This window comes from Pelophylax lessonae (genome assembly GCF_965119305.1).
Source record: "Pelophylax lessonae genome assembly, chromosome: 5".
Lineage (NCBI taxonomy): Eukaryota > Metazoa > Chordata > Amphibia > Anura > Ranidae > Pelophylax > Pelophylax lessonae.
In genome coordinates, this window is record NC_138772.1 from 58,571,325 (window position 1) to 58,597,817 (window position 26,493).

The 26,493-nt window shown below is 43.5% G+C and overlaps 1 protein-coding gene across 1 annotated transcript in view; it reads right to left on the reverse strand.

Annotated features, from left to right (window-relative positions):
* Window positions 1-340: 340 nt before the first annotated feature.
* Window positions 341-26,493, reverse strand: part of LOC309556051 (metalloreductase STEAP4-like) — a 42,790-nt gene continuing 16,637 nt past the window's right edge. Inside the window, exons 2-5 of the mRNA XM_082258343.1 lie at window positions 24,294-24,752; window positions 20,523-21,050; window positions 11,130-11,294; window positions 341-629 (exon numbers count right to left, since the gene is read on the reverse strand). Coding sequence (XP_082114469.1) covers window positions 399-629; window positions 11,130-11,294; window positions 20,523-21,050; window positions 24,294-24,752 — 1,383 coding nt within the window. The 3' untranslated portion in view covers window positions 341-398. The remainder of the gene's footprint in view (window positions 630-11,129; window positions 11,295-20,522; window positions 21,051-24,293; window positions 24,753-26,493) is intronic.

The window sequence follows — 26,493 nt, forward strand, 5'->3', positions numbered from 1 at the left end:
CTATGTGAACGGGGCCTAAATCGGCTAATGGTCGGAAACAACATAGCAGTTACGGTATTTATTTATTTTTTGTTTTAACATAAAGGTGCACTTGTTCTTTACCAAACCTGTAAAAAAAAATTAAATGACCTTGTATAAAATGCATAACCCATAGCAGCCAATCGGGTGTCAGATCAGTTAAAAGTTGGTAAAAGATTGTCTGCTATGGGCTTTAAAGCTTTGCACAGCCTCTATGTTTTATTCTTTTGCATTGCTGATCACCCCACGAGTGTTATCTGGACAGCTCTTCCTATAAAAGACACGGCGTTATGTGTCGGTATAAGCTTATCCTTCGTCCCGGAAATTGGTCAGCGGATGGCTGAATCATTTTTCTCATTGTCTTTGTGATCTGGGTCCCATTAACCCCTGGCTTTGCTTTCCCAGCCCTGCCGGATTTTGGTGATCCTTTGGTCGACGCAAGGAATGATGAGGATGAATTTCATGGCCAGCACGGCACATGGGATGATCAAAGAGATGACAAAGGCTGGTGGGAGATACCACCGATAGAAGGTGCCATAGATGAATCTGTCTCCGCCGTAGACCAGGGTGTGTGCTGTGCAGAGGACCAGCGTCAGGTAGCCTAGTTTGGACTGCAATGATAATACAAAAAAAAAAAGGCATTTAGCAAAGCTGAAAATAGACCTGATAAAGATATGACCATTGTAAGCTGTAATTTCCTAAAGCAGTAATAAATCCAACATCAAACATTATTATACTACAGCTTCCCAATTCTTAGATGTGATGGTTACATTACTTTTATTTTTTAAGCTTTCTTCTATTTTCATCTGGTGATCTGGCCAGTAAGTCTGTTGTTTTTCAAAAGAGCAAGCTCTCCAGCAGACTGTATCAGGGATGGGACACGCCATTCAACACTGACAGAGGTGATTACAATGATCAGCTTTTATTTATTTATGTAAAACCTTTATCCCAAAAGGAAAAAAAAAACTGCTATAACTGCTTGACAAGTGTGAACCTGAGTTTGGTTTTAATTTGTTAGTGTATTTAAATCTGTTATGCAATTACCACTCCCCCCCCCCCCCCTTTCTGACTGACAAAAGTGCTGTCTGCTGTGCCCCCTCTGCTCCTCCATCCAGAGTAGAGTACTCAAATACAGGGGGTGTGTTACTGGCCAAATCACCAGGTGAAAATAGAGGGGAAAAAGGCTAGAAATAGAAAACGATTGCAGCCACCATACCTGAGGATTGGTTAGCTGCAGTATATTACATTTTGGATTTTGGGTTTAATACCACTTAAACAGAAAACTCCAATCAGGATAAATACAGATGTAAGTCACTTGTAGATTAAAGCATAACTCCAGCAAAGAGCAAAATTCAAAGATAAAATGCAAAAAGTATAAGGCAGCTGTTTTCTTTGTCAAAGGATTTGTATTTCAGTGAATCCAGTTTTATAATTTACACTGCGCTACCCCGTCTGGCAGGGCAAAAAAAAAAATCGGATTTCCTCTACTGAGGTTAAGCAGAACTCCAGCCACAAATAACAAGATAAAAATGAAAGCTCATTAAAGAAAATATAAGAATACTAGCTTTTGCTGCAATATTCAGCTTCAATCCAGAAAGTTCAATGCCAGGGTCATTAAATTCACTTACTATGATCCCACGTTGTCCTGGACCCGCCCCCAGCCTTTGACTGGACAGTCATTCTACTATCTCCTCCTATAAGCATGCTCATTGTCAGCACATGGTTCCTTGTGCTGCTACTTCTTCTTATGCTCCAGCCCTGCTGTAGAGGGACTGCAAAAGGCTGATACCACAGGTGGGTTTTAACTTACTGAAATGTTCTGGCAAGTAAGGTAGCTGATGGGAACATATGTGTAACACCGTCTAGTGTGCTACTAGTGCCAGTGTAGGCAAATCTATGTTCTGGCTCAAAGATAACATGTGAATTCAAATTGGGTCAAAGTTTACTGCAGGCCAGGCTGGAAGACTCATACAGGCAGGTCTCTGGTGCTTCCCACTGGTTCTAGAAGTTTGGAGAAATTTCTAGAAGCTAGAGGGCATAGGCCAGGAGGGTTGATCTGCACTCTTAGGGGAGCTTGTTCAGTACCCAGGTAGTGGGACTGGCAGGATGGCTGAGCCAGCCCTTAAATATGGATGAGTCATACCAGCAGGGAAGTCGGGTGGAAGATGGAGTGCTTAGTCGATTGTCGGTGGCCTTAGAGAGGAGTCTCTGGAGCTCAAGCTGGCGTGGGAGGATCCTGACAGCAGTGCATTTCCAAAGGAGTCTTTCCTAAGAATCAGCGAGAGCAAAGAGGACAGTGTGAGTACATCAGCACACTCAGGGATTCAAAAGGGGAGAGACTGACTGCCACTGTGTGCGTAGTCTATTGCATTACGGTGCGCACCCCAAAGCTCAAACACACGTGCGTGTGCGCGCGCGTATGTAAGTCAGGATTAAAGTGAACAGGGAAATAGGACAGTTTGTGTCTCGTCTCAGGGGGCTTGGTAATTCGGCACCGGCAACTGCAGGATTAGACCGTTCCTTACTGGGAGGGAGGATGGTGTTCACCTCAACACCATGGGCATGGATGTCTGGTTTTTGGGATTACAAGAGGGAGTGCAGAGGGCTTTTCAAGTGTGGAGGGACTTGCTTGAGTGAGGTGTCACTCAGTCTTGTGTGGCGGGTCAGGGGGTCTTTGGGGGGGTCAGTGAATAACCATATTGTTAAAGCATTGGGGGCCCATTCAGGGTATGGCGCTTCCACCTGGTTGGTTATTGGTGGTGTGACAGGAGTCACTTTGGGTGGGGTGCTCGTGGAACCCAGATTACTTTAGAGAGGTCAGGGAAACTTCTTGTCCAGCTTCCTTGGCCCTCTTATGTGTAAGTCACCCTGTGTCTATTAGGGGCACGGGGTGACCAAGAGCCCCAGTCGGGTCTGCACTAATCAGACTCGCTGTGCAACCACACCTGACTCCGGTTATCCTGGGTTCTATATGTGTGGTTTTTGTTGAAAGAATGAAGGGCCTGTTTCACTTAGGACAATAATATTTATGAACAATATCCCTCAAGAAATATATAAAGATAAACAATTTGACTTTTCAGATTGCTTGAATATTGTTGGAGTCTCTCATAGACCCTTGCTAGATAGTGAGGTGGGTGGGGTTTGTTATTGGTTAGTGCTTGTGTCCCATTGTTCTATTGTTTCTGTCTGCCTTAAGATCAACCTATTATGGCATGTATATGTGTATATGGATTGGCTGCTAAGGGGGAGGGGGGGATGTCCCACAGTGTATATCTCTTTGTGCCTGTGTTTGAATAAACAGTTTTTATTCTAGAAGGTTCTAAAACGTATACAAGCGATGTTACATAGTTACATAGTTACATAGTAGATGAGGTTGAATAAAGACAATAGTCCATCCAGTTCAACCTGTGTAGGTGTGTGTAGCTGTAATCATCTCACATACCCCTGAATGTTCTGATCCTTGAGATGTACGTCTAAGAGTCTTTTGAAAGTCACCATACTTCCCGCAGAAACCACCTCTTGTGGTAGAGAATTCCACAATCTTGTAGCCCTCACAGTAAAGAACCCCCCACATTGCCTGAGGTTAAACGCTTCTCCTCTAATCGCATTGTATGCCCTCGAGTCCTCGTGCAATCCCTTCGACTGAACAGCTTTTTTTCTAAGCTGAGATCCCCATTGAGATATTTATAAATTGCTATCATGTCCCCCCTCAGGCGTCTCTTCTCCAGGGAGAATAAATCAAGCGATTGCAGACGCTCTTCATAATTAAGGTCCTCCATTCCCCTAATCAGTTTAGTTGCCCTTCTCTGGACTCTCTCCAGCTCCAACACATCCCTCCTGAGGACTGGTGACCAGAACTGGACAGAATACTCCAGATGTGGTTGGACCAGAGTTTTATAAAGTGGAAGGATTATAGTCTTATCTCTGGAATATATCCCCTTCTTTATGCATGCTAATATACTGCTGGCTTTGGCAGCTGCCTCTTGACATTGCATGCTATTGCCTAATCTATCATCAACCAAGACTCCCAGATCTTTCTCCATTTTTGATTCCCCCAAGGGTTCCCCCCCTAATGTGTATTGTGCTTTTATGTTTTTAGTCCCCAAGTGCAAAACCTTACACTTCTCCACATTAAACCTCATTTGCCATGTCGTTGCCCACTCTGTTATTTTGTCCAGGTCATTCTGTAGGATATCTGCTTCATGCTGTGAAGTTATTGCCCTGGCCAATTTTGTGTCATCTGCAAAAACTGATATCGAACTACTGATCCCGTCCTCAATGCTGTTTATGAATAAATTGAACAGGGTTGGTCCCAGGACTGAGCCCTGGGGGACCGCGCTTACCACCTCAGACCAGTCTGAGTATGCGCTGTTTATTACCACCCTTTGGACACGCCCCTTTAGCCAGTTCCGTATCCAAGAGCAAACCCTTCTGTCGATACCTGCAGACCTTATTTTATAAATTAAGCGCTTGTGGGGAACTGTATCAAATGCCTTCGCGAAATCCAGGTACACCACATCCACTGGTCTCCCCCGATCTAGCTCACAGCTCACCTCCTCGTAGAATGTTAAGAGATTGGTTTGACAAGAATGACCACTTGTAAACCCGTGCTGATTAGTGCTGATGATGTTGTTGTCTTTAGCAAACTCTACGATATAGTCCCTTACCATCCCCTCCAGAAGTTTACATACTATTTATGTCAAACTGACCGGCCTATAATTTCCTCGGATATGCCTCTGCCCCTTTTTGAATATCAGAATCACATTAGCTTTCCTCCAATCCCCTGGTACATCTCCTGTCCTAAAGTTGTCAGCTAGCTTTGTATGGGGGCAGCTGGGAAAATCTGATATCAATGTTCACGACTGGAAGGAAGCAGTATACTGACGGAAGTCCACAAATACAGTGTGGGTTGCGGTTACATTATAGATGGTTCTCCCAGGAGCTAGGTCCCCTGGAGGAAAGTCTAAAATGTGTAAGTTACAATGACTTCAAGCTGGATGGGGCGTGGCTTTAAGGACTTAAGGACACCCAAAGACCCTCTCCTGGTTGCATTGTTGAATTTACATTGTTGAAATTGTTCTATTTCTGTTATTTATCCATTTAAAAATTGGCTACTGTGGCGGTGTAAACCCATGTCACACAGTTTGTGTCTTTATTATAAGTTCGAGGACCGAAGGTTGATGAATCCTCTGGTCATGGAAAAAGTCAAGTTCTAAGGTTACGTCAGATGATTTCTCATTTATCCAAGGTAGGTAACGTATGGGGAAGACATACATTTGGAAACTGTATCTCAGCAGTTCACTTTCATCATGAGTGGGTCCCTTCTGCAGGTTTAACTGTTCACTTTAGCTCACGTGTGGTTAGTGAGTGAATGGGTGAAATTTTACTATATAAAAAAGCAATGTGTCACATCATCATAACATAATTACCATTAATTGGAGTAAGTTCTACTTTATAATCCAAACAAAGACAATTATGTCATAATGACGAGTGCTCTGTGAGACTATAATTATACTGTATAATTGTCTATGATTTGCATCATTAGTGGTGTAGACTCAATCAAACTGGAGCATGCATGGCTGTTTTTCCATATTGTAAAGATTTGTGGTTAGAGAGTATGAGCAGTGTTCATTTAAATATATATAGGCCCTAAGTCTTAAGGATCAAGTGGGATAGATGCGCAGTGAGAGCATATCAACCCCCCCCACCCACTGAAAGTCAATAGTGATACCCACAGCAAGATCCAAGTTAGAGGCAAATAAAAAGCTTGTTTTGTCTAGGGGAGAGATGAAACAATTTTACTCACCCTGCAAGTGGCGCTCCCCCACAATCCAGTTGTGGGCTGTCCCTCGGCATCAGGGCCAGATTAACGTAGGGGCTATTGGAGCTGCAGCTCCAGGCCCCTACCTTTATATAGGCCCCGGGTTGGCCATATTCACTGTTACCGCTCTTCTGTCACTTGTAAACACAGAAGTCTGGCTTCTATGCTCGCTTCCCTAGGCAGCTCCCTCAGAACCTCCCCACACAGCGCGAAGGCCAGACAAGCAGGGACAGTTGCCGATGCATGGATGTGTTTATGGGCTTCAGAGACAGCATCCCATGTTGAATTAGGCATGCATGGCTGCACCCTTCCTCCTCTGGGTGCATGCCAAGGCACGGCCCTTAAGGCCCTTCAAAATCCTCAGCACCAAGCCCATGATGCTCTTAATCCGGCCCTGCTCGGCATCCTCACGTCCAGTGCAGGTGCAGACACTGCGGGGACCAGCCTAACTGTGGGGAGGACCAGAGGATTGGGTAGGTATGTCCTTTTCTTGTTTCCCTAAAGAAGTTACCTCACTGCAAGGGATCATTTTTTAATTCTCCGGAGGTTGGCTTTAAGACATTCGCACAAAAAATTTTTTGGACATACAGTAGAGGGGGTGCAAAAGGTTATAAAAGTTGCTGCTCTGTAGATTAGTTGTTATTGCATTTCCAGGAAAGGAAATAAAGTGTTAATTGGTTGTATTAGTTATTCCAAAAAGATCAAGCAGAAACTCGCAAGTTCCAGAAGACACTATTTTAAAATGTTATTGTACTTTTTAATTAGGTTGAAGTTCCTAATTGAATTTAAAAAAAATGCTGCATCATTTGTTATACAATATTCTTTTGAGATTACACTGAGTAAGAGCAGTGTATGGATACAAACTTCTCCATTTAAAGGGGTTTATAGTCTTTTTATAGGGAAATGATAAAACTTGGTTAAAGTAGCTTAATTGAAATAGCTCCTGACTGGCTCCTGTTCTGTAACAAAGGAGGAGAACTGGAAAATGGATGAAAGTTGATGTTTAATCTAATGAGATGGGACCTGACTGTAGCGGTGGCGTTTTTGCCCCTGGGGACCATTCCTTTTGGAACATCTCGTGTGGAAGTTGTATCGGAACATCTCTGCACTGATTTTTAAACACTGGCTTGCTTGATGTGAATGTACAATAAATATGTAAAGCGCTGTGTAAATTGCCTGCGCTATATAAGTACATGTGATCAGGGCTGGCGCTTCCACTAGGCAAACTAGGCAGCCACCTAGGGTGCATTGCCACCTAGGGGCGCAGCCAGGAGTCGGCACTCTCTCTCCATCATGAATGATTATTGTGAGCTGAGGGGAGAGGTGGTGGTAGGGGAGGAAGAAGGGACAGAGAAAGATGCCAGGTGTCTTAGGCAGTGGCGGAACTATCAGGCCCTGGCTTTCCCCCACTGTTGGAGGGGCCCAAAGAGGCAGGAATAGAGCCCACCAGAGTGCTGCCTGCATGATGATCCTCCTGCCTTAATCCCAGGCAGGAAGAGACTCTCTGCACTGAGCTGATAGGCAGCCGTTCAATTCCCTGGGTTGGTATTAAGCAGGGAGGGGAGGAGAGCTGAACCTGAGCCGGAGCTCGGCACTGGAGGGCGGAACCTTTACTGGGGCAGAAGCGATGAGGCACTGGAATGGTCTGAGGAGGTTGGTGATGAAGGACATGCGGGGCTCTCTGACTGCTGCTTTTCCCTCCACCAGAAGCCGATTGGAGCTGTGGTGAGCACTGTGGTCCAGGAGAGGAGCGTCCTGGGAGAAGGAATCAGCAGGATCACTGTAAAGGAGGGCAGAGTGGGGGCCACTCTCTTCATACCGCCCAGTTAGTGTCCCCAGAACAGGGGATCGTGGGCCCTGGGTGTTACATGGAGCATCCCTGGTATGAAAGGGAATCTGGGTCACCAGGTGTGTCATGGGGAATCAGAGTCACCAGGTGTGACATGGAGGATAGGGGTCACAGGGTGTAACAGGAGTTCAGGGTCACAAGGTGTGCCATGAGGAATTGGGGGTCACTGGGTGTGCCATGGGGGATTGGGGTCCCCAAGTGTGACACGGAGGAACATCAGGGTTCCCAGGTGTGACATGGAGGAACATCAGGGTCTGACATAAAGGAACATTGGGGTCACTGAGTATGACAGCATGACATGGAGGAACACAGGGGTCCCTGGGTGTGACATGGAAGAACATCAGGGTCAGTGGGTATGACAGCATGACATGGAGGAATATTGGGGTCCAAGGGTGTGACATGGAAAAATATCAAAGTTCCTGGGTGTGACACGGAGGGACATTAGGGTTCCCAAGTGTGACATGGAGGAATATGGGGGGTCACTGGGTATGAAAGCATAACATGGAGGAACCATCGGATCAGGGTCACTGGGTATGCCATAGAGGAGTGATAAATAAATAAGTTCACCAGAACTGGACATATTATTCTAAATGAGATCCAACTAAAATTCCACAATTTAAGGCTCAAATATTTATATTCATCATTGAATCAACATATTGATATTTTATTCATATCTGATCAGGTAATATTATATGAAGCTTACATATGTAGATGCTCTTCCTATGGTACACAACATCTTTTAACGATCAGTTTTATGCTTAAAGTATTACTAAACCCACAACGGTAAAATCAGTCTGTATATGCACTAAGGAATGCTTGTTATACTCACTGTGGAACCTAAGGGGTTAACCACTCCCCTTCGGCACTATAGCCGAAAGACGGCTACAGCGCATACCTTATATGCCGGGAGGGTGTTCATGTACGTCCTCCCGTGCACGAGCTGCCTGCGCACTCCCTGCGGAGTCCACAAGACTCAGCTGATCACAGATCGGAGTAAGGCGGTGGTCCCGGGCCCCTTACCACGTGATCAGCTGTCAGCCAATGACAGCTGAGCACGTGATGCAAACAGCAGCCGGAGATCAGTTTTTTTTTTTTCCTCCTCATGCTGTCAGCGTGAGGAGAAAAAAAGCCGATCACTGGCTGCTGTTAGAGGGGCATTGGTCCCAAAGAGGAGAAGATAATCTGTGCCCCAGCACCCCCTACCAGTGCAAGTCAGCGCCACCTGCCAGTGCCCACCAGTGCCACCTATCTGTGTCCACCAGTGCCACCTACCAGTGCCTATTATTGCCCATCAGTGCCACACATCAGTGCCACATATCAGTGCCCATCAGTGCCACCTATTAGTGCCCATCAGTGCCCATGAGTGCCACCTATCAGTGCCATGTATTAGTGCCTTTCAGTGCCACTTCCAAGTGCCCATCAATGCCACCTATCAGTGCCACCAATCAGGGCCCACCAGTGCCACCTTATCAGTGCTGCCGTATCAGTGCCCATAAGTGCAGCCTATCGGTGCCTATCAGGGCCCTTCAGTGCTGCCTCATCAGCGCACATCAATGAAGGAGAAAAATTACCTGTTTGAAAAATTTTATAACAAACCATAAAAACTGATTTTTTAATTTATTTTTTATTTTTTCTAAATTTTCGGGCTTCTTTTGTTTGTTCAGAAAAAAAATAAAACCCAGTAGTGGTTAAATACCACCAGAAGAAAGTTCTATTTGTTTGAAAAAAAAAGAGATAAAAATTTCATTTGGGTACAATGTTGCATGACCATGCAATTGTCATTTAAAGTCTGACAGCACTGAAAGTTGAGAATTGGCCTGGCAGGAAGGAGGTTTACGTGCCCAGTAATCTTGCGCATTGTGTAAAAAGGCTGTTTGATCAGTCCCCAATCCATCTCTTCATAGAGCAGAGCCTTGGAGGCCCTCTGCACATGCTTAGTTCAGTGTGTATTGCTAGAGAGTTTTTTTTTTCTTGGAAGGGTGCATGTGATCAGCATAGGGCCAATCAGCACTGTCCAGACAGAGGGTCAGGGATCATGCAGCCTCATAAGACAGTCCGAGTAGAATGAAAACTTCTCCTACAAGCTTTAACCTGACACTGATAGAAGTCACAGGACTGCTATATACTGCTGATGAAAAAAGGTATTTAGCAGTTTATATTTACTAAAATAATTGTATTTCCATGTTCTGTGAGAGACCAGATATAGTGAATGCAGGCTCCTGGGTTTAGTAACAAGTGGGCACACTTTACATAATCTGCAGGGGATAAAATAATTATTTTCCCCACGGTATATACAGTATATAAATATCTCCACCTCTGGCTCAGGTCCTTCAGCTTAATACAGCAACAAATGTAAAACATATGGAAGATGGTGGTGCTTTTAGGAGGTGAGGAGAAGATAGGGACAGTGGAGATGGGATTGCATGCAGAGGTCAGAGCTGAAGAGGGATGAAAGTGAGTTATGGATGGGGGATGCAGAGGTAAGCAGCTGTGGAAGAAGGCTGAACTCTGCACTCTGTGTGTAACGCACCCCTGAACTCTGCACTCTGTATGCAACGCACCCCTGAACTCTGCACTCTGTATGCAGTGCACCCCTGAACTCTGCACTCTGTATGCAGCCCACCCCTGAACTCTGCACTCTGTATGCAGTGCACCCCTGAACTCTGCACTCTGTATGCAGCGCACCCCTGAACTCTGCACTCTGTATGCAACGGACCCCTGAACTCTGCACTTTGTATATAACCACTTCCCCCCGAACTCTGTACTTTGTACATAATGCACTCCTGGTATTGAAGTGAAATTTGACCATACCCACCCCACTATTTAATGTGGTTTAAAGGATGGGTGGGTCAGAGCTGAAGAGGGATGAAAGTGAGTTATGGATGGGGGATGCAGAGGTAAGCAGCTGTGGAAGAAGGCTGAACTCGGCACTCTGTGTGTAACGCACCCCTGAACGCTGCACTCTGTATGCAGCGCACCCCTGAACTCTGCACTCTGTATGCAACGGACCCCTGAACTCTGCACTCTGTATGCAGCGCACCCCTGAACTCTGCACTCTGTATGCAACGGACCCCTGAACTCTGCACTCTGTATGCAGCGCACCCCTGAACTCTGCACTCTGTATGCAACGGACCCCTGAACTCTGCACTTTGTATATAACCACTTCCATCCGAACTCTGTACTTTGTACATAATGCACTCCTGGTATTGAAGTGAAATTTGACCATACCCACTATTTAATGTGGTTTAAAGGATGGGTGGGTGGGGGGTCGTGGTTGAGTTCCTGCATCTATTTTCTGAGAAAAAAAGCCCTGTATATATATATATATATATATATATATATATATATATATATATATATATTATACAGTGTATAAATATATAACAAAAATGTTTGACCTGTCTGACTTGGAGGAAAGTATTGTATATAATTTACACTCACCTGTACAAAGCGAAATTCCCGCCAGTTCACGGCATTGCTGACTGATGGTAGAGAAGTGATGCCCAGTAACACATAGAAGAAGAATCCCAATATTCCCAGTGCCACATAGGAGTCAGAGAGCCAAGCATAGTAATTCAGGAAAGGATACGTGGTATTGGATTTAATCTGCAAGCCAAACACAAAGTAACTTTTTTTCCACTTATCTCTATTAGTACAAATAAACTGTGTATACATTAGATTATATTTAGATTCAATTTAGTTCCCACTAATGCAGCATTGCCGGGTCCCTGTGTCTCTGCTATTTGCTCTATAAGATAAATCATTTTAAGCCTCTTTGGAACTTCCTGTGTATATTTTGCCATTATTATTTTTTTTACCTGCAAGCTAAGACTGCAGCTGAGTTTATTTTCATAGGTTCTAATTCATTTTAAAAGGTTTTCTAAGCCGACTGTAAATAAACAGGGTTTTTTTTAAATTAGGCGTAGTAATAACACCACTTCCTGTTGTACTCAGATATCCACTGCAGACCAAAAATCTAATTTAAATGAAGGCTTCTTTTAAAATCCAGAAAAAAAAATTAAACCTGAAATAATAATAATAATGTTGCGTTATAATGTATGTAAACTCTAGTAGGGAACTTCTCCTATTTCTCCATTTTGGTCTGTTTATTATACCATTGAAAGCATTTTATTATATACTTTTGGTGCAAAAGCATATTCTGATCCTGCCATAAATCTAGGGAGCGGATTATTTCCTGTGCTGCATAACTTTTTTTTTTTTTTTTTAATCAGAAATTACGTTTAATATAGAAAAACCGGCAGGTACATTACAGCAGGTATACAAACACCCAGAGGCGTAACTAGAACCTTCAGAGCCCTGGTGCAAGAAACCATGAAGGGCCCCCCGGATCCCTGGCCTGGGCCCTTCCCTTCAAGCCTGGGGCTCTTCCCACTGGTCCTGGGGCTCTTTACTCTCGTTGCGGGGCCCTTTATTATGGTCCTGCAGCGGGACCCTTTCACAAGTTCTGCAGTGGGCCCCCTTCCTGCCATCTTGGGGCCTTGGAATGCCAGAGCCCGGTCGCAAGTGTGACCTTTGCGATCCTGGAAGTTCACCCACTGGTGTCAGTAGTTTATATTTTTTGGTATTTTAGTTAATAATTAATAATTAATTAATTAATTAAATAAATAATTTTGGTAATTATAATTAATTGTATTATTTTTTATAATTTTATTTTATTTTTTTTACAATGTCACTGACTATGACTCCATTCAGAAAAGGAAGGAGCTGGTAAATTACATATTTACCGACCCCTTCCTGGTTTTCTATTGTGACACATCCTCTGCAGCAGCTGGCAGTAGAGGGGAGGGAGCACAGTGGGGGGGGGGGGGGGCACACAGCGGCCCAGAAACAGCAGAACATAAGTGAACTGGATAGGAGGAGTGTCAGGGTCAGCATAGAGAGGAACCAATCTCCTCCATTTTCCTCGTGCAGCTACAGGAGGAAAAAGGAGGGCAGTGATTCTCTACATGCTGCCCCCGCCGCCCCTCCTATCCAGGTGTACAGGGGAGCCCCTGGAGCATTGGGCCCGGTTGCAATTGCAATCCCTGCAACCCCTGTAGTTACGCCCCTGCAAACACCAAAAAATAAAACTTTTCACATCCACTTAGAATGAACTTGGAGATACAAGTGGTGCAATAAATATAAAACAGTGTCAAATTAGCAGAAATATACAAAATGATCTTAGTTGGTGTACAAAATAAACCGGCAAGGAGATGTACAGTAAAATCCGTGAATAGTTCAAACAAAAAATACAAAATAAAAAGGAAAGCGAGTATATACTATCCAAAGTGCTAAAGATGAGTGTGTCCTCAAAGAAATAAGCTATAACTAATCACAAATCCCCCTACGGGACCTCAACCCTGGAGGAGTATATTCATCACTAGGGATGATCGAACTTTTCAAAAGTTCGATTCGACCAGAACACCCGAACTTCCCGAAAGTTTGGCCCGGATTTCAGAACCCAATTGAAATCAATAGGACCCGAACTTCGGTAATCAAAAAACACCATTTTGAAGCCCTAAAACCCAATAAATGCCCCTAAAAAGTGCCTAAGGTTCTGGGTCATGCCCCAGGGACTATTAATCACACAAAAAAAAGTTCTTAAAAATTGTCATTTTTGATAGAGAGCCAATTATTGGAAAAATTATTGAAAAAAAAAATGAGATTTATTTGGATTTAGTGTCTGGGGGGTCTAAAAAGTGTACCTGTGAAGTTTCAGCTCTGTAGCATGTCCGGAACCAGAAAAAAAAAAGTTTGTTTGTATTAGAATTGCAATAGAACAGGCATATGGCTCCGCTATTTTCACACCTTGCCGGTTTTGTATCTGGCGTTTTTTTGGGCATTTTTTGGAGGTTATTGGAGGCAGGCATAACATCAGAACTTCTGTGTAGGGGTATATACACACACACACATGTATGTTTATATACACATACACATATATAGGTGTGAAAGTAGCAGAAACCTATACTTGCGCTAATGAAATAATTAACACCCATATGGCTTCTCTGCTATAACACCTATATGTGTGTATGCGTATAAATACATATAAGTGTGTGTGTATATATACCCCTATACAGAATTTCAGATGTTTTGCCTGCCTTCAAAGACCCCCAAAAAATGCCCAAAAAAACGCCTGCTGCAAAAACACACCTGGGCGTTTTTGTAGCTGGCGTTTTTTTGGGCATTTTTTGGGCGTCTTTGGAGGCAGGCATAACATCAGAACTTCTGTGTAGGGGTATATATACACACACACATGTATGTATATATACACATACACATATATAGGTGTGAAAGTAGCAGAAACCTATGCTTGCGCTAATGAAATAATTAACACCCATATGGCTCCGCTCCTATCACACCTATATATGTGTATGTGTATAAATACATATAAGTATGTGTGTATATATATCCCTATACACAAGTTCAGATGTTATGCCTGCCTCCAAAGACCCCCAAAAAATGCCCAAAAAAATGCCTGCAACAACACACCCGGGCGGTTTTTTTGGCGCAAGTGTTTTTTGGGCATTTTTTGGGCGTCATTGGAGGCAGGCATAACATCAGAACTTCTGTGTAGGGGTATATATACACACACACATGTATGTATATAAATACCTGCTCAATAGGTGTGAAAGTAGCAGAAACCTATGCTTGCGCTAATGAAATAATTAACAGGCATATGGCTCCGCTCCTATCACACCTATATATGTGTATGTGTATGTGTATAAATACATATAAGTGTGTGTGTATATATACCCCTATACAGAAGTTCAGATGTTATGCCTGCCTCCAAAGACGCCCAAAAAATGCCCAAAAAAACGCCTGCGCCAAAAAAAAAATGTGTGTCTTTGGAGGCAGGCATAACATCTGAAGTTCAGATGTTATGCCTGCCTCCAAAGACGCCCAAAAAATGCCCAAAAAAACGCCTGCGCCAAAAAAAAAATGTGTGTCTTTGGAGGCAGGCATAACATCTGAACTTGTGTATAGGGGTATATATACACACACACTTATATGTATTTATACACTTACACATATATAGGTGTGATAGGAGCGGAGCCATATGCCTGTTAATTATTTCATTAGCGCAAGCATAGGTTTCTGCTACTTTCACACCTATATATGTGTAGGTGTATATATACATACATGTGTGTGTGTATATATACCCTTACACAGAAGTTCTGATGTTATGCCTGCCTCCAAAGATGCCCAAAAAATGCCCAAAAAAACGCCAGCTACAAAAACGCCCAGGTGTGTTTTTGCAGCAGGCGTTTTTTTTGGGCATTTTTTTGGGGTCTTTGGAGGCAGGCAAAACATCTGTACTTCTGTATAGGGGTATATATACACACACACTTATATGTATTTATACACTTACACATATATAGGTGTGATAGGAGCGGAGCCATATGCCTGTTAATTATTTCATTAGCGCAAGCATAAGTTTCTGCTACTTTCACACCTATATATGTGTAGGTGTATATATACATACATGTGTGTGTGTGTTTATATACCCCTACACAGAAGTTCTGATGTCATGCCTGACTCCAAACATGTCCTCAAAAAAGCCCTATAAACGCTTGCAGCAAAAAGCAGGGTGACAGGGGCAAAGCCACTATCCGGTTCTATAAGTGTTCTAAGAGAAACGATCTTTTCTCTATAGCGGTCACCCTGACATGGAAGGGTTTGGTCACCCTGCTATAGCAGTCAGAGTCAGTTCACCCTACACTACACTACGGTCACCCTGGCACTTAACACTTTCCCTACAGAAACTAGATTTTTGAATCTAACGAAAGTGGAAAATAGCACCCTAACTACACTAGATATACCTTTCCTCACACTAATAATTGCTAAATGACACTTTGAGAGCAGAAGTAACAGAACTGCTTCCACTCTCTTCCACGTCCCTGTATTACAATGCTAGGAATTTTGCGGGGCTATCTTGTATACTGGGGGGCGTATTCACTAATGATTGGCCTCCAATCACATTCCTAGCATTCTCCTGCCCCCTCAATTGGCTTTTACTGATGGTTCTGGTCCAATCATGGGCTTTTAAAGCCCATTTCCTGTCTCATTGCATTTTGGTCGGTTCTGGTTGCCGAATTCCGAACTTTTTCAGCAAAAAGTTCGGAATTCGGCCGAACCTCGAACAGTCAATATTCGGGTCGAACCAATGGTCGACCCGAACCGTTCGATCATCCCTATTCATGACCAATTGGTGTGGTGCAAGACTTGGAACATCTAGCCAAATTTGCTACATAAAGTAATATTTTTCTGTGTTGATATGTTGGTTTTTCATGTATGAGCATAATATTCTCCTGTTCCACCCATTGCTTCTTTGTTAGGATATTGGGAGTAATCCAATATCGGGCAAATATTTTACGAGCAGTATACAGTAAATGGTGCTGCATAAGTTACAATGTTCCCGGCTTTCCCTGTGGGTTACAGAACACGTTCTGCCTATGTTCCAGAAAAACAGGAGAGGGAAGGTGTTCTGTAGTCCTGTCTATCTTCCTGTCCTATTATATACATTATATTACCAAAACCTTGCACAAAGCAAGGTCCATAAAGACATGGATGACCGAGTTTGGGGTGGAGGAACCTGACTGGCCTGCACAGAGTCCTGACCTCAACCCGGTAGAACATCTTTGGAATGGATTAGAGCAGGCCTTCTCATCCAACATAAATGCTTGACCTCACAAATGTGCTTCTGGAAGAATGGTCAAACATTCCCATAGACACACTCCTAAACCCCATGGAACGAGAAGAGTTAAAGCTGTTATAGCTGCAAAGGGTGAGTCAACTCAATATTGAACCCTACAGACTAAGACTGGGATGACATTAAAGTTCATGTGTGTGTAAAGACAGGGGTCCCAACAGTGGCGTACCAATAGGGGGGGGGGGGGGGGGGGGCGGTCCGCCCCAGGTGCCACACATTAGGGGGGTGTCAGCGAGCACCAGGGTGACACCCGGGGCCGGCCGCCGGACTGCCTCCGCCGCTCGCTTATACAGGAGCGCAGAGGAGGAGAAGCTGTATAGCAGAGAATGGGAGAGAGACTCACTTCGCTCATGAGCCCTGCATACACAGCGGGAAATGCCGAAGTTGACTCTGCTAGATAATGAGAAGGCGATTGGTTGCTAGGACCCCCTAGCAACCAATCACCGGCTCATTAACCAGCACTGTAAACTTCGGCATTTCCCGCTGACCGCTGTGTATGCAGGGCTCGTGAGCCTCTCTCCCATTCTCTGCTTTGAACAGTTCCTCCCTCTCTGCTCTCCTCCTCATAAGGTAAGGGGCGAGGGGGGGGGGGACAATTGTATTGTAAAGACAGTCGGGGGGGGGGAGGGGGTCTGCATTGTAGAGGGGTTTTATTGGAAGGGGGGGGAGGGGTTGTCTGCACTGTAAAGGGGTTTTATTGGGGGGGGGGGTGTCTGCATTGTAGAGGGATTTTATTGGGGGGGGGTGTGTCTGCATTGTGGAGGGGTTTTATTGGGGGGGTGTGTCTGCATTGTAGAGGGGTTTTATTGGGGGGGTGTGTCTGCATTGTAGAGGGGTTTTATTGGGGGGGGGTCTGCATTGTAGAGGGGTTTTATTGGGGGGGGGTCTGCATTGTAGAGGGGTTTTATTAGGGGGGGGTCTGCATTGTAAAGGGGTTTTATTGGGGGGGGGGGTCTGCATTTTAGAGGGGTTCTATGGGGGGGGGGTTTGTATTGTAAAGGGTTATATTGGGGGGGGTTTGTATTGTAAAGGGGTACTATTGGGGGGTCTGCATTGTAAAGGGGTACTATTGGGGGTGTTTTTATGTAAAGGGGTTCTATTGGGGGTTTGCATTGTAGAGGGGTTCTATTGGGGGGTTTGTATTGTAAAGGGGTTCTATTGGCAGGGGCTTTGTATTGTTAAGGGGTTCTATTGGGGGGCTGTATAATTTAAAGGGTTCTATTGAGGGGGGGGGGGGCGAGGGCTATGTCATGTAAAGGGTTCTATTGGGGGGGTGCAGAAACTGTGTAATGTAAGGGGTTATTTTGGGGGGCAGGGGCTGTGTAATGTGAAGGGTTCCATGGGGGCTGTGTAATGTAAGGGGTTCTATTGGGGGACGGGGGCTGTATAATGGAAAAGGTTCTATGGGGGGCGGGAGCTGTGTAACATAAAGGTTTCCATGAGGGAAGTGTGGGCTGTGTAATGTAAAGGCTTCCAATGGGGGGGGCTGTGTAATGTAAAGGGTTCCAATGGGGGGGCTGTGTAATGTAAAGGGGTCCAGGGGTATGGGGGCTGTGTACTGTAAAGGGTTCCAATGGGGGGGCTGTGTAATGTAAAGGGTTCCAATGGGGGGGCTGTGTAATGTAAAGGGGTCCAGGGGTACGGGGCTGTGTAATGTAAAGGGTTCCAATGGGGGGGCTGTGTAATGCAAAGGGTTCCAATGGGGGGGCTGTGTAATGTAAAGGGGTCCAGGGGTACGGGGGCTGTGTAATGTAAAGGGTTCCAATGGGGGGCTGTGTAATGTAAAGGGGTCCAGGGGTACGGGGGCTGTGTAATATAAAGGGTTCCAATTGGGGGGCTGTGTAATGTAAAGGGGTCCAGGGGTACGGGGGCTGTGTAATGTAAAGGGTTCCAATGGGGGGGCTGTGTAATGTAAAGGGGTCCAGGGGTACGGGGGCTGTGTAATGTAAAGGGGGTCTTCCTATATTTTACTCACAGTTATTACTGCAGTCCTATAGATTTTTTTTCTGCATTTTCTGAAAGCGCACCAAAAGTCTTGCATGCTGCATCTTTGGCGCGCTTTCAGAAAACAGGAAAATAATTTTTTGGGGGGGGAGCGACACCATGGTTTACTGCACCAGGTGACACCAACCCTAGTGACACCACTGGCAGTAGCACACAGTAAGTATGCCACTGCCAGTTATATGTATTTCTGTCTGGCGCCTCAAGTCAATCTGCGCCGTTTTTGCAGAGGAGGAGGGGCCTGGTCGCCGGGTCAATGTGCGGGTCGTCGCCTGCACGCCGGTGGGGGGGGGGGGGGTGCCAGATATAGGATCCGCCCCGGGTGCCAAATGCTCTAGGTACGCCCCTGGGTCCCAATGGTAATATAGTGTATATTTGGTACAAAAACATATGTTGATCTTGCCATAAATCTAGTTAGCTAATTACTTCCCGTGCTGCATCAGTTACATTGTTCCCAGCTATCTCTGTGGATTACAGAACACATCCTGCCTATGTTCCTAAAAAAGGAGAGGGAAAGTGTTCTGCAATCCTATCTATCTTCCAGTCCTAGGGTGACAATGAGGGATGAGCTTGTGTTTGTTACAGGTTCGGTTCGGGACAGCTATCATTCATGGGACAATGAACTGTCGGTGGGGTATTCCCTGCCCTGCAGCTGACATACACTGGGAGACAAGATTGCATGTGACATTAGTGACCTAAGATGGCCATGTGGCCATAATGCAGTCACCACATCTAAGGAATGGTATGCTGCAATATGTAATATTTTTGTACTTATGGTTAGACCCAGAATTCACGACCTGCCCAGAATTACACAAGCAGGACCGATAGTGTTCAAAGTGAGTCTTAGATTCAGAACCCCGGGACAGCATGGCAGTAGTTCTAGCTAGTTAGTTACTGCACCAAAAGTATATCTAAAGCCAAAACATTTTCTCTTTTTGTTGTATTGGACAGACTAGGGAATGACTGGGTCTATGACAGCCAGGGCTCTGAGAAAGTGGGTTGAATGACTGGGAGACTGGGGCAGGTGTCCTCATGGGAAGATTTCTCCACTATCCCAGCTGTGGTGACAACTGTAATATTTAGCATTTCCCATCACCTTTATTCCTGGTCCAAATGGTCACCAGTTGGAATTAACATGGGTTTGGTCTCAGCTAGGATTCATACTGAACCTGAAAGGAAACTGTCACGGCCACCAAATCAGCTGTGGTCAAGGCATTCTGCACCCCACAGCCACATGTAACAAAGCAAAGGGGATGGATGTTTGTGGCATAATTAACTTAATATGGCCATGTTACATAGTTAGTCTGGTTGAAAAAAGACAAAAGTCCATCGAGTTCAGTCCAGAGGAAGAAAAAAACACACACACACACACATATCGAAAATCTACATATATATATATATATATATATATATATATATATATATATATATATATATATACAAGCCTACAACCACAGATGACCAGAGGAAGGCAACACAAAAAAAACACAATAAATTATGATCCAATTTGCTCCAGTGGGGGAAAAAATTCCTTCTTGATCCCCCCAAGAGGCAATCCGATATTCCCTGGATCAACTTTACCTATACATATTACATACTTAGAAAAGAATACAGGCCTTTTCTAAAACAAACTACTGAGCTGGCCAGAACCAGCTCTTGAGGGAGTCTATTCCACATTTTCACAGCTCTTACTGGGAAGAAACCTTTCCATATTTGGAGATACAATCTAATTTCCTCCAGATGTAAAGAATGCCCTCTTGTCCTCTGTGATGACCTAAAGGTGAATATCTCAACTCCAAGTTCACTATTTGGACCCCTTATGTATTTATACATGTTGATCATATCCCTCCTTAATCTCCTGTTTTCAAGAGTGAATAAATTCAGTTCCTCTAATCTTTTCTCATAGCTGAGCTCCCTCATGCCTCTTATCAGTTTGGTTGCCCTTCTCTTTACAACTTACTTACTTACATACCATACCTGCCATGCTTTTATACTTCAGACTACTGTAAAATACCCAACATTTAGGGAAAAAGGTTTTGGATTTAGATTCACTTGGTTTTCCATGAGTTTTAAGTTTATATAATTTCAGTTGAATTTAACATTTCTGAGGTTAAAATAATTACCTGTGCTTTTAAGTAATATTCCACCCACCACCTTACATAGTAACGTATGGGCATCACCAGTGTGTAGATGGCATGTAGAAAGGCATAGGCCAATGCTACCAGCCCAAGCTGTTTCCGGCAGAGCATCCATTTGTCCAACCAGTCTGGAAACCTGCTGTATTTGGTGCCTCGGTATAGCTGGATAATGGCTGCAAAGATTCCTGGGAGATACACTAGCGCCAGCAGTATGAGAGATACGATAGGGAACACTCGGTTGGCAATAGAAATCATGATGAGGTAGGAAGTGTCCTCCTTATTTGTGGCAAGGGGATGAAACACGTCAAAGATGAGACAATAAAGGAAGACCAATATGGTGAATCCAGCGCAAATATAAAAGGGAAGTCTCCACATTGGGAATAGCTGCAGTGGGTAATTCTCTATCTCTTTGGCTGCAAGCAGAGATCCTTGGTCCAATGGTGTCAGTCCAAGAGATCGAACAATCTCCATAACCACTTCCTTTGATTTTGCATCATCTCCACAAAGGAAAACCTGTTCGGGTAAAAAAATGGATTTGAGTGTTGCATTATCATGAATGTATTGGTAAAACAGGCATTACAGTATTGAAATTAAAACATATTGAACCTGTCAATACTACCATCATTATTATCTGTAATTTTTAAATTATTGTTCTTGTTTTTCATATTCTACCTTGGCATCCTATTCAACCCAACTGCAAAAATAAATGTTTTCTCTACTCACTCCAGCTCCAGGGCTGAACAAAGCCCTTAAGCAGGGGTCTCCAAACTATGGCCCTCCAGTTGTCCAGGAGCTACAATTCCCATCATGCCTGGTCATGTCTGTGATTGTCAGAGTTTTACAATGCCTTATGGGATGTGTAGTTCGGTAGCAGCTGGAAGGCTGTAGTTTGGAGATCCCTGCCCTAGAACCTTGCTTCGAGTGCACCTAAAAACAACAATCATCTACAGTACATGTGAGCTTCCTTCATTGCAGTTGGCTGCAATATACAAATGGAAAACCTGTTCGGGTAAAAAAAAGAAAAAAAGAAGTGATAGTGATATGGGGAAATTATCTTAGTTTATAACTAATTTTTCTGAATTTTATTAACCCATAGTCAGGAAGGGATTTATATTCCCTGCACACCCAGGCCAATACATTATGGTTCGCATCCCTGATGAAGCCGTTCAAAACATTTGATGACTCTCATCCCTGACTAGCTGCTCACAGCATGTGATTATTCTCAGCCCTTATCAGCTGCACAGATTTCAGTTCTTTCCCTTATGTGGCATAAGTAAAGATCATCACTTTAGCTTTTACTGCTGGAGAATTTGCCTACCAGGAATTAACCACTTTACCCCCTTCATGACCAGAGCGTTTTTTTGCTATTTAGCACTGTGCTACCTTAACTGGCAAGTACATGCAACACTGTGCGCAAATTAAATTTATATAATTTTTTTCACACAAATAGAGCTTTCTTTTGGTGGTATTTGACCACCGCGGGGCTTTTTATTTTTTATTATAAAAATTAAAAAAGACGGAAATTTTTGAAAGAAAAACAATATTTTCTACTTTCTATTATATAACATATATCCAATAAAAAAAAAATCAAGTTTCTTCATGAATTTAGGCCAAAATGTATTCTGCTACATGTCTTTGGTAAAAATAAAATCTCAATAAGTGTATATTATTTAGTCTGTGTTAAAGTTATAGCATCTACAAACTATGGAATATTCTGTATACTGGATTTATCGCAGCTATAGGCGCAATACTGGTAATGGCAGTGATCAGCGACTTATAGTGGCACTGTGATAGTGGGGCAATCTGGCGCTAACGGACACTGACTGGGAGGGACACTAACTGACTAGCTGACACTGATGTTGCTAGTGACACTAATACGGTATTCAGATATAATACTCTACACTGTATTAATCACACTAGCTTGGAAAAGGTTAATATCAAGGAGTTAACTGTGTGCCTAACAAGTGTATTGTGTGCTGCTTATACTCATAGATCTGTCTGTTTTTTCTCCCTGCTTTTCAGGGAGAAGAAACAGCCAGATTGCTGTTCTGTGTACACAGAGTTCTGTGTGTTCATAAACACAGAACTCTGTGCTGTAATTGGACGCAGCCGATCAGCAGGTTTCAGCTGACATCACTGGCTGAAGCCTGCTGACAAATAAGTGCTCTGTCCAAACAGCAGGGGTCAACAGAGGGCATGTGCATGCCTTCCCCAAGCCCAGAAAAAAGCCAGATATGTACGTGTACATTGCCGTGGATGCACCTGCCACCTGCTCACAGGATATTCACTGGGAGCCAGTCGGCAAGTTGTTAATGTAGCAGGAAAGTGCCATATTGGTTTGTACAACAGGGCAACATGACCTAAAACACGCAACAAATGTGCTACGCACTTGTGGTGCCAGTCAGTGTTTTTGTTTTTGTTGATGAAATTAACACAATTTTAGTCGACTAAAACACAACAAAAACATTTCAGATGACGAAAATACAGCAAAAACTAAAATGGCATTTTATTCAAAAGACTATGACTAAAACTAAATCAAAAGGAGTATAGAATGAGTTTGGAAATTCTAGAGAAATGCTTAAATAATGCATTACAATTTAACTAAACCCTTTAGATTTTAGTCAGCTTAAATTATTTTAGTCGAAAAAATGTACTGTAGATTTTAGTTGACTAAAAAATTACTAAAACTAAAACAGTTCAGGATGACTAAAAAACAACTAAAACGAAAAATGGCATTTTAATCAAAAGACTATATCGAAATTTGACATCAAAATTAACACTGGTGCCAATGTTTCTTAATAGAACCCCAAATGCAGCAAGGAAATGTGTGTTTTGACTTCTGACAAAACCTGCGGCAAATGCACTAAAACATGCGATAAGCAAACGCATCAAAGTCTGCTCCTGAAAAAGGTACCTGAAGCTCAAATAAAGTAAACTTCATGCAGATGTGGGCTTATTTAGCCCCATAGATTCCAATTAAGGCTTGTGAAAAAAATCCATTAAAATACAATGCGCTTTTTAGGCGCTACCATAATAATGGTACTTTTCCACTGCAAGTACCGGCTCGGCTCTACTCGGCTCTGCTTGGCCCTACTTGGCCCGGTTTGCTTTTCCACTGCTGGTACTGCATGGTACGGTGTTGGAACGGTTCCGTACGGTACGGTATGGTTTGCTTTTCCACTAAAGTAGTACTAAAGTTAAGTGGGTGGGATAACAATGAGGTGGGTGGGATTCTCTGACCAATCAGTGGCTAGTAGTGACTGCATGCAACGGATTGTGGGATATGGTACCGGGTATGGTACCTCTTGGAACCACATTTGAGGTGGTACTGTTTTTGAGAGCTGTACCGTTCGGTTCCATGCAGTGGAAAAGCGCCGCCATACCGTACCGAACCGTTCCTACACCATACCATGCGGTACCATGCAGTGGAAAAGCAGAAAAGCAAGCTGAACCATTCGGTTCCATGCAGTGGAAAAGCGCCATAAATGTCTATGGGACCAAAAACACGCAGTCTTGCCCCAAAGAAAGTCCTGTACGACACATTGTTTCCAAAACACCCAACATTTAAAAGAAAAAGCCCCAAAAAAGTCTTTACAATTTCCTGAATTTGTTATGTTCGAGGGTGAATGGAGCCTTATTGTTAGTGCTTTTGCAAGTTGTCCCTTGTGATAAAATAACTAGTGTGACATGGCCCTATTTGTAGAAAACATAAAACAAAGATTATTGATTTAGAACAATGGATTGTGTATCTCTTACCTGTCTGCTGGCATCCAACGTTCCCGATTGCAGAGCCCAGGCAGACACTGTATTAAATGCTTTGACCACTTTAGCTTCCGGTAACAGACTGGCCAGGTGCTCAGCATTGGATTTCGGGTACTGATTGATTTTCAAGTTGTTACTGACATCTACTAAGACTTTTCCCTTCAAGATGTCAGAAAATGGCTTTAGAAAGTCATAGTGCTCCCTGTGAACGGCTATGATAATGACGGAGGACTTTATCGCGGCCTCGTCATGGCTGAGAACCTCGGCTCCTCTCGGAATGAGGTTGGAATTGAAATTTGGGTTTCTGCTTCCAAAGACAACCACGTAACCACACTGGAGTAACTTATACCCCAGAGATCGTCCAAAATCTCCAGTGCCAAATATACAAACGGTTCCACGTTTTGTTGGATCTAAATGCACTTGAAGAGGAATGTTGTTTGAGGATTCATCCATCTCCTGGAAAACAAAGGCACAGGCTGCTTTTTAGTGATATGGCAGTACATTTTTCAGCTGTATTCCAATTAGTAATCAAACAAGAACTGCCAAGCAGGCACACAGCAGATCCACTTTTTAAAATGGAATTTTATGGAAACAGCTAATTATAAGGTTGAAATATTTTTGTTTACTGTTCTACAGGCCAAAGGGTTTACCATTTTGAACAGACACATATATATATATATATGTACAGTATCTACACCCCTCACATTTTTGTAAATATGTTGTTATATATTTTCATGTGACAACACTGAAGAAATGACACTTTGCTACAATGTAAAGTAGTGAGTGTACAGCTTGTATAACAGTGTAAGTTTGCTGTCCCCTCAAAATAACTCAACAGCCATTCATGTCTAAACCGCTGGCAACAAAAGTGAGTACACCCCTAAGTTAAAATGTCCAAATTGGGCCAAAGTGTCAATATGTTTTGTGGCCACCAATAAACACACCTCCAAGTCGACCACTGCCTTGCTAAAGAAGCTGAGGGTAAAGGTGATGGGCTGGCCAAGCATGTCTCCAGACCTAAACCCTATTGAGCATCTGTGGGGCATCCTCAAATTGAAGGTGGAGGAGCGCAAGGTCTCTAACATCCACCAGCTAAGTGATGTCATCATGGAGGAGTGGAAGAGGACTCCAGTGGAAACCTGTGAAGCTCTGGTGACCTCCATGCCCAAGAGGGTTAAGGCAGTGCTGGAAAATAATAGAGGCCACACAAAATATTGACACTTTGGGCCCAATTTGGACATTTTAACTTAGGGGTGTACTCACTTCTGTTGCCAGCGGTGATGAGTTATTTTGGGGGGACAGCAAATTTACACTGTTATACACTCACTAATTTACATTACAGCAAAGTGTCATTTCTTCAGTGTTGTCACAGTGTTGCCACATGAAAAGATATAATAAAAGATTGACAAAAATGTGAGGGGTGTACTCACTTTTGTGAGATACTGTACATATATATATATATATATATATATATATATATATATATATATATATATATATATTTATACTGTATATACACTTCTCACCAAAGTTGGACAAAGTTGGACAATAGAAGATTGGAAAAACGTTGCTTGGTCTGATGAGTCTCGATTTCATCTGCGACATTCAGATGGTAGGGTGAGAATTTGGCGTAAACCATGTGAAAGCATGGATCTATCCTGCCTTGTATCGACAGTTTAGGCTGGTGGTGTAATGGTGTGGGAGACATTTTCTTGGCACACTTTGGGCCCCTTAGTACCAATTGAGCATCATATAAACGCCACGGCCTCCCTCAGTATTGTTGCTGACCATGTCCATCCCTTTATGACTACAGTGTACCCATCTTCTGATGGCTCCTTCCAGCAGGATAATGCAACATGTCACAAAGCACAAATCATCCCACCACTGGTTTCTTGAACATGACAATGAGATCACTGTTCTCCAATGGCCTCCACACTCACCAGATCTCAATACAATGGAGCACCTTTGGGATTTGGTGGAACGGGAGATTCGCATCATGGATGTACAGCTGACAAATCTTCAGCAACTGTGTGATGCTATCATGTCACTATGGAGCAAAATCTCTGAGGAATGTTTCCAACACCTTGTTGAATCTATGCCACGAAGAATTAAGGCAGTTCTGAAGGCAAAAAGGGGTCCAACCCGGTACTAGCAAGGTGTACCTAATAAAATGGCCGGTGAGTGTATATCATAC